At 51.9% G+C, this 8,930-nt stretch overlaps 1 protein-coding gene across 2 annotated transcripts; it reads left to right on the top strand.

Annotated features, from left to right (window-relative positions):
* The first annotated feature begins 948 nt into the window (after window positions 1–948).
* On the top strand, window positions 949–7,914 carry LOC102089894 (G-protein coupled receptor 12). 2 transcript variants are annotated; one of them, XM_065078026.1, is made up of 2 exons: window positions 949–1,358; window positions 2,279–7,914. In XM_065078026.1, the coding sequence occupies exon 2, from the start codon at window positions 2,281–2,283 to the stop codon at window positions 3,334–3,336; it is 1,056 nt and encodes a 351-aa protein (XP_064934098.1). In that variant the 5' UTR covers window positions 949–1,358; window positions 2,279–2,280; the 3' UTR covers window positions 3,337–7,914. The 2 variants fall into 2 exon arrangements, with proteins under 2 accessions (XP_064934098.1, XP_064934099.1); XM_065078027.1 differs by lacking the exon at window positions 949–1,358 and adding an exon at window positions 1,389–1,969.
* Window positions 7,915–8,930: the final 1,016 nt, after the last annotated feature.

Genomic DNA, 8,930 nt, shown 5'->3' with positions numbered 1-8,930 from the left:
ATGCTGCTCATGTCACCCGGCACACAACAGCGCTCAGTCACACGGCCGGCGGCCCCAGGTAGATGACGATTCAAGTCCTCTGGGATGGGGCTCGGCCTGATTAAGAACCCAGATGATCCTAACTGGAGCGACTGGGTTCATCCAAAACCACTGGTATTCATCAAAATATCTTTGTGCATCAGGAGCTGGAAATTATTCCTGCCATCAAGCTTGCTGCACTGTATAGCTACAACCTGGAAGAGAGAGGGGGATGAAGAAGTAAAGCTGGAGTATTATGAAACCAGCTGGAAAGGGGGGAGAAGGTGTAGCTGAAATATTGCCGACGCAGGAGCTGAGCATCCCTGCTTTGAAGATCCTGCTCCCTCTCTGAATCACAGAGATGTCTGTGGCCAGAAAAATAATTGTGTCTTTGGGATATGTTCCTTTCCGGGCTGATCCTTTCCCAAATAGTCAGGAAGGAAGCCTTGGGGGTGCTGTGGTGTGGGGAGGGGGACAGACCCCCTGCACCCACTGTCCTTGGGCAGGACTCCTGTGCAGGAGAGTGGGTGCTGGGCTGGGCAGCCCACATGAAGCTCCCAAGGGTTGATCCTCTTCATCCCAGTTTTTCCACTGGCTGGAGGGAAGCCCATGCAGGGTGAAGGCTCTGGGGTACAATGTCTGCCCCATGGGGGGATGCATCTGCCCCAGCCTGGTTACACAGGGCCCCCCAAACACCCCCAGCTGCCAGCTCCTGGGGCTGCATGGAGACCAAGCACTGCTGTCCCTGGGCATTGCCCTTGAAGAGTGGGGCAGCCAAACCACGCCACACCAGATCACCACCTCTCCTTTCAGATCCTCGCGTCCCTCGGCACAAGCGGTAAAAATAAACATTGCCCGGCCGCCTTTGCGAGCCACCAGGGCCTGGCTGGCACCCAAACTGCATCCGCAAAACGCAGGTGCGGAGGGCCCTGACCTTGGGGAGGTGCGTCGGGCTGGCGGGAGAGCTTATGAATGAACGGCGGGGCGGGTGCGTGCAGGGGTGCGTGCATGGGTGCGTGCGGGTGCGCGCATCCCCTCGTGCCTGCGGGTGTGGATGTGGATGTGGAGCAGGGAGCCAGCCTTGTTGTTATTCTGATCACAGCGGCTCTGATTCACAGACTTGGATCATGAATATAAGTGAAGACTTTGACGTCAGAGTTGAGATTTATCAGCAGATCCAATGGGGCAGGAATATTAAGTGCAAGTGGATGCCAGCTATCTGGCAACGTTATTAGCAATGCTCACCGAGGAATGAGGCTTAACACCAAGGACTGGAAGGACTGGGAAGCAAAAAAATAAAAACGAGGGGAAGCAAGCTGATCCTTGAGCATTAAAGCCAGGTAAAAAAACAACAACCCCCGGGCTGGGCTGCATGCGGGAAAGGGTGATGCCGGCAGTGGGGGCTGGCAGCGGGCAGAGCCCCCCCCGACCTTCACACTTCGGCTGCCCGGCCCTGGGGGGCGCGCATTTACTCTGCAAGAGGGACTGCACTGAGCCGGGCAGGATCTTGCAGCTGTCTGCAGCAAGCTGGGAGCACCTTGCAGCAGTGTTTTCCAAAAGAGGGGAAGGGAAGGAGAAAGGAGAAAGTTAACGCAGGCCGTCCCTTGCCGCTGCCTGCTCGTTTCATCAGCGGCTCCGCATACATGCGAGGGCTGGCCTATTAATAGTATTTATTTTTACTCGCTGCACGCAGAAAAGAAAAGGCTGCGGGGCGGGGGGGGCGATCTTTGAGCTATAAATAGGCGACAAAAGGTAGCTGCCCCGGGGAAAGGAGGAGGACGGCGGAGCAGGCGCTACCGTGTGTTCTCCGGCGCCGGGGTGCGCAGCGCCCGCGGACCCTGCGCGGGGCAGAGTGCATGGAGGCTGCTGCCGGCATCGGGGCGCTGAGTTGTGCTCGGCCTCAGCCCGACAGAAGGAGCAGGAGCTAGCGGCGAGGCTTCCCCGGGCAGGGGTGCGTGTGGGGCGGGGGGGATGCGGGCGTACCCCGGGCTGGAGGGGATGTTACTTGCCGGGGAAGCTGCAGTCGGGCTAGGGGGAGGTGGACGGGATGCACCCTGCGGCGGGCGGGAGCGGCTCGGTGCGGGGCGTCCCGGAGCTAAGGATGGGGTGGGTGTCCCCGGAAGCCGGTGTGGGGCTCGGTGCGGGGCTCCCCGGGCTCGGTGCGGGGCTCCCCGGGCTCGGTGCGGGGCTCGGCGCCTCTCCCGCAGCCCGGCGCCCGGGTCCGCCGCCCCTCACCGCATCCCTCTCCCTCTCTCCCTAGCGATGCTGCACGGCCCCGCCGCCATGGGGGAGCCGTGGCAGCCGCAGCCGCAGCAGCAGCGGCTCCCGGGGCTCGGCAACGTCTCTGAACCCAGCGCCTGGCCGTCGGCAGCGGGAGGGCCGGGGACGGCGGCGCCGGGAGGCGGCGGCGGGGCCGGAACCGGGACCGGGGGAGCCGTCAGCCCCTGGGACATCGCGCTGTGCGCCACGGGGACGGCGGTCGCGGGGGAAAACGCGCTGGTGCTGGCCGTGCTGTTCTACACGCCGAGCCTGCGGGCCCCCATGTTCCTGCTGATCGGCAGCCTGGCCCTGGCCGATCTGCTGGCGGGGCTGGGGCTGGTGGCCAACTTCGCTGTCCGGTACCTGCTGCGGCCGCCCAGCGAGGCGGCGGAGCTGGGGGCGGCGGGGCTGCTGCTCGCCGCCTTCTCCGCCTCCGTCTGCAGCCTGCTGGCCATCACCGTGGACCGCTACCTGTCGCTGTACAACGCTCTCACCTACCACAGCGAACGCACGCTGGGCTTCACCTGCGCCATGGTGCTGCTGATGTGGCTGCTGTGCCTGGGCGTGGGGCTGCTGCCCCTCCTGGGCTGGAACTGCCTGCGGGACCAGAGCGCCTGCAGCATCCTGCGGCCCGTCACCAAGGACAACGCGGCGGTGCTGGCCGTCACCTTCCTGCTGCTCTTCGCCCTCATGATGCAGCTTTACCTGCAGATTTGCAAGATCGCCTTCCGGCACGCCCAGCAGATCGCTGTGCAGCACCAGTTCATCGCCACGGCACAGGCCACCTCCACCCGCAAAGGGCTCTCCACCCTCTCCCTCATCCTCGGCACCTTCGCCCTGTGCTGGATCCCTTTTGCCATTTACTCTCTGGTGGCCGATTCCAGCTACCCCGTGGTCTACACCTACTCCCTGGCGCTGCCTGCCACCTGCAACTCCCTCATCAACCCCATCATTTACGCCTTCAGAAACCCAGACATCCAGAAGTCGCTCTGGCTGGCCTGCTGCGGATGTATCCCTTCCACGTTCTCCTCCAGACCAAGGACATCCAGTGATGTGTGAGGACTGAGCATGGAGCGAGACGCAATCCCTCGCTCCCCTCCTTCTCCTCCTTTTCCCCTCCACCGTTATTGTTTCCTACCGGGAGGAACCCCCCTCCCCGGCCAGCACATCTCGTTCCATGGAAAGATGGCCAAAAAGAGAAAAAAGGAAAAGGGAAAAAGAAGGGGGAAAGAAAGAGAGAGAGTAGAATGATAATGGTTTCCTTTAGAAATGTTATTTTCTTACACATTTTATTTTTTATTTAAAAACACAAAACACAAAAAAAAAAAGGAAGGAAAAAAGAATGTCTGTACGATGGCGTTAGTCTCCTCTCATGGTAAGAAGACAGAGGAGCAGCGAGCTTGGCCTGGGGGGGCACGTCCCACGAGTGGCAGCTGCTGGAAAGGCCACGGGGAGTGGTGGGGGGCGGGGGGGTGTCGGGTCCCCCACAACGGGGCTGGTCCCCATGTGTGGGTTTGTTGCCCAGGGCGCCCATCCCCCTAAAATCAGGTCTTGCAATGCTATGCAATAATTGGGGGGAGGGGGGAGGTGGACAGCTGCAGCCCAGTGGGGGCGGGTGGCTCTGCCGGGGAGGACCCGGAGGAGCACAGGGAGCTGCGGGGATCTGGGGTGGAGGGGACCTTGGGGGGCGAACAATGTGTCTCTGTTTGTATGTCATTTGCAAAGCACTTTGAGAACCTGCGGGGCGAAAGGCACTTTAGGGTACAGTCGTTGTTTTGGGTTGTTGTGGGGATGGGGGTACCCCAGGGAATCCATTCTTCACCCTCCCTCCTCCCTCCCCCCCAAAAAAAGGTGACAACGGGCAGGGTGGGGGCTCATGATGTACAGGAGATGAGGGCAGCCAGGGTGCCCCGCACCCCCAAGGCTATGGGGAGGCCAAAGTAGGGTACCCCTGCAGGGTTCGGGGCACTGGGGTGATGCGCTGCCCCAGCTGCACTCACTTCCACACCGATCGTTTACATGGGGTGGGATTTTAATCCAAAGACAGGTCTGGGCTTGCTGGGGTCCCCTAAAGGGAAGCCTCTGTATTCACACGTGTTATTCTGGATGCTACCAGTTTAACTCGCTTCATTAGAGAAGCTACGGTACCCTCACATTCCTCTACTGTATCACACGCTTTGTGGTGTTAGTGAGACCATGATGAAGTGTCCTTTATCTTGTGCTTTCTTTTGGCCGAGAAGCGGAATAGTGCATTCACTTAAAAAGCAAGAAATCAAGCAACATTCAGAGAGATGGCAGGGCTTGGGGTGAAATGCCCAGGGCAGAGGTGGTGGATGGGGTCTGGTATGGAAATAGCTGAGCCATTGCAGCAGGAGACACCCCACCAGCTGAGCCTGGTGTCCCAAACACATTTGCTCTTCTTTAAAGAAAGATGCTGCGATCTCCAGCATCCAAGATGCCGCTCTTTAAAGCAGGAGCCAGGTTCTGCTGCACCATGGACAAAACAGATGCGGGCTCCTATTGACAGAACCCAAGGGCATCACTGCCACCAAACCATGGTGTGTGTATACCGTGATTTAATGGAAGACAGAAATGTTCTTGCTTTGTGAGGCAGTAGTGGGTACGAAGCCACTTTATGGGTGGATACAGGCACAACTTTTGTTTTTCTCTCTGGATCTGTGCAATGAATTTCTCGCTCCTCAGAGCTAAGTGCACACAGGAAAGCTATGAATCTCCACAGCGTGCCTGGGGCTTGGACTTATTGTCTACCTTTGAAAGGTGGCCAGTCTCACCTTTTTTTCATTTCCTTTCTCTTTTGAATGCCTTGGTCAATGGGCAGTAGGCACAATGTTGAATCAGCATACATTCAAAAGTAAATCTATATGTAAGAAAGAGTAATATATATATATAAACACTTTGCTCATTTTATTTATTCTGCAGCCAGGTCCCTGCAGTTCCTCAGTGTGAAAATTCAAGACAGAGTTAGTTTAAACCATTTTTGAAACATTGTGAACACTTTGAACTGTTTTTATACAACCCTATCTAGTAGACAGTATTTGTTTCTCCGGGAAGCTCATTTTGTATCTTTAAATGAAATGTAGTATTAACTAATTGTCTCTAGAGAAACATTGTCATGAAAAAAGTTGCATTTTCTTGGCTTTCCAGTCAATTCCCTGTTTCTGAAGAATTTATTTTAAAATGTTCTGGTTAGAGTTTAATCGTATACTTGAAACTTGTCTCAGTTGGAGGGATCATGGATCAGCTTTGACAAATATGTATGAGGAGCAATGGAAAACAATTTTCCACTGTGTCCCTCCATAACAGTAGAAGAAAAACTTGGGATGAGAGGAGCTAAAGCTGAGGATAAGGTCCCTACCAAACAGCTGAGTTAGAGAGGAGGTGGAGATGTCCTCACTGAAATGCTTGGTACTCTCCCAAACACTTGGACAACAACTTTGTCCAAGGCGAAGGCTGCTGCCTAAATTCTGGTCCTTGCACTAGGGAGACATTCTGCTGCACTAATCCAGCTCATGGTCAGCATGAAGATGTGGCACAAGTATATCGCACACTCATGTTTAGTTCAAAATGCTGATCTAAAACCTGTCTCTTGGAGACTGTTGAAGGTGGCCATGGAAGTTGATAAAAATGCTTGATAGGAAGACTCTTAAGAAATCTCTAAAGAACATTTTGATGCATTGGCATTTTTGCAGTCTTTCCACTAAGTAAAAATAAACACATTTTCTAAGTGTTTTTTCCTTTGATGTTTCCCCTGTTGTTTCTTATCAGTGGAGAGAGGGGAAAACAAGGAGAAGTGAGGAAGAAAATAAACAGGTATGAGTTAACCTGCCATACACTGAATTATGGAAATCTCTAACCCTTTTACTGCACCTTTGCTTAGTGTTTTGTTGTTTTTTTTTTTTTTCATAAAGAAAATATTTGACTGGAAAATATTTTGAGTGATAACGTTGGACATCAGAGAGGATGCTGGATGTTGGAAGCTCCTTGTGTCAGACATCATGAGAGCTAACTTAAAGCCTTAACATACTTAGCAAGTTAGCAATGCTGTGTGCAGGGTGGGAATGCCCTGGTGCTCGGTGTGGCTTTCGGACATGTTCAGTACAGAATACAGGGCCTGAATTTGGATGAGATTTTGTTGCCATAAACCAGGATCACCTCCTGTGAATGTCATGATATCCTATGTGGATGGGGCACCAACGATAAAAAGAGCACTGGAAAACAGGAAGGGTTTTCCAGCACAGTGAATCCTCTGCAGATTCACTGAGGGTCTAAAACATCTGGAAAAATGGTGAAAAGAGCCAACCAGCCCCTGTCTAGCTCATGGGCATCATGACAAGGACACAGTATGGACCATTGTTCTCGATTTTCTGGTATTGAATGTATTGGTAAGCCTCCTCCAGCTGGGATTCCTATGTCATGAGTCATTAGAAAAGTTAAGATCTATAAAAGCCATTGATCTAATTGTAGTGCTTTTCAGATGAGCTATAACGGGACAGTGGCAGTTCTGCAAAACACAAGGTCTTTAACTGGTGAAAATGTGCAGGTGTCCTGTGAGCTTATGAGGAGCAGCCAAGGAACGTAGGGGGTTCAGCCTGGAGAACAGGAGCTGAGGGGAGACCTTCTGATCTCTGAACTGCCTGAAAGGAGCTTGGAGCATGGAGGGGGTTGGTCTCTTCTCCCGCATAACAAGTGACAGGACGAGAGGAAATGGCCTCAAGTTGAGCCAGGGGAGGTTTAGATTGGACATCAGGAAAATATTATCCCCAGAAAGAATTGTCAGGCATTGGAACAGCCCTAGAGGGGTTTAAAAGACATGTAGATGAGGTTCTTAGGGACATGGTTTAGTGGTGGACTTGAGTGTTGGGTTAATGGTTGGACCCAATGATCTTAAAGGTCTTCTGCAACCAAACAATTCTATTACATGATTCTGTGATTTCCGCAGAGCCACAATGGCCATTCCAGCTGGAAGCTGCACCTGCTTGGAGAGGATTGGTTGGAGTTTAGTTGGGAAGACCTCTGTGTCCTCACCCTGGTGAACAGCCCAGATCTTGCCACTGTACCTTCAAAAGGTGAAGGGCCAGAGCCTGGCCCCTCTTACACTCACATTGCTTCTGGACCCTACAGGAGCTGGTCTGGACTTACAGCAGTAGAAACAAGCAGAACATTGGTCCTGAGCAATTACATGAGCTATCCAACCAGTGCCGAACCTATGGCAGGGATCAACGTATCCAGGGAAATGAATCAGTTTCTTATTTGGTCAATTTGTTTACAAGTTTCTGTTTGCCTTTGGCTTTTCTACCGTGAGTTGGCGGCAAGCAGGTTATAGGTATGAAATGCCTCCTGTGTCAGTGGCTGGCTGTTTGAGTTGGGGGGATGAGGAAAGGGCAAGCAGGAGAAAGAGAAAACATTCCCCAAATATACTGTGAAAAGGTCAGGCACACTGTCGAATGGGATGTGACCACATCTGCACAAACACCCTGAGTTTCTTAGAGATGTGCTAGGGGTGGGTGTGAGCTTGTGCATTAACAGCAAGCTCTTGTCCCCGTCCCAGAGGGGTTCAACTGAGAAATTGAAAAAAAAATTAAAAAAAAAAAAAAGAAGAAAAGAAAGAAAGAAAAGGTGATGAAATGTGTAGAGTCTACCAACAAACCAATGAAGTCACATAGGGTTTGTGGGGTTTTTGTTTGTTTGCGGTTTTAGTGGTTTTTTATTTGTGTTTTTCCCCATTTTGTTTGTTTTGCTTGTTTATATTTTGATTGGTTGGTTGGTTGTTTTTTTGTTTTGTTTTCTTTCTTTCCTGTTCATTCAATTGGGGACTTTGAGCAGAGAAAACATCTCTTTTTAGCCAACTTCAGTTGAGTAACCAGCAGTAGATATCTCAAGGATCTTAGTCCTGATGTGGCAGCCGTAACTTGTTCATCTCAAACAAAGAGTTTTAACTGAGCTTTGAATAAAATCCCAAGAAACTGTTAGTGTTCTTGGTAGGTGATGAAGTACCTCTTCCTTGTAGAAGCATCAAATTTGGGGTAGGGAGGTCTTTAAAAAGCCATTGATCTTGGTAATCACTTGTATCGATGTGTAGTGACCAGCGTTGAAAACTCACCTAATTGTTAACAACGGTTCACTTTTAATTGTCAGGAATAATTGTTCAATGCGCATGATATTTCCTTGTGACTCTTTTCTTCCACTCATGTGCAACCTTTGTTCTGGGTGAGCTGGTCACGTGCCACTGTTAGGGAATTACTTCCCTAACACAGCTGATGGCTTCGCTTGTACCATTCGTACCTTTGCTGTTAGCAATGCAGTTGCCTACTGTAAAATCCCCCAAGAGCCACCCTTCCCGCTGTGTCTGCAACCCCGGGAATGGAGCTTTCCCACTCCCATTGGAAAACTCTGCAATACAGAGCATTGTAGAGAGAAAATGGATTTTCAGTAGACAAGACCCAAATCAGGATGGGTAGTCCAGAGGTCTTTTGTGCCTGACTTTGAGGGATGTGAATAGTCTCTGGCTCCAAGGGTAACAGTTGCCTTCACAAATTCTGCTCAATGTCAAGCATAATTATGTCTAAACCCAGGTTGTTCCTTCACAACTTGAGCATACTGCAATGGATAGGATGCTGGATGTCTGACAGCAG

This window comes from Columba livia, chromosome 12 (assembly GCF_036013475.1).
Source record: "Columba livia isolate bColLiv1 breed racing homer chromosome 12, bColLiv1.pat.W.v2, whole genome shotgun sequence".
In the NCBI taxonomy this organism is placed as follows: domain Eukaryota; kingdom Metazoa; phylum Chordata; class Aves; order Columbiformes; family Columbidae; genus Columba; species Columba livia.
Note: the sequence above shows the minus strand (reverse complement) of the source record. Positions and strands in the feature narration are given on the sequence as shown.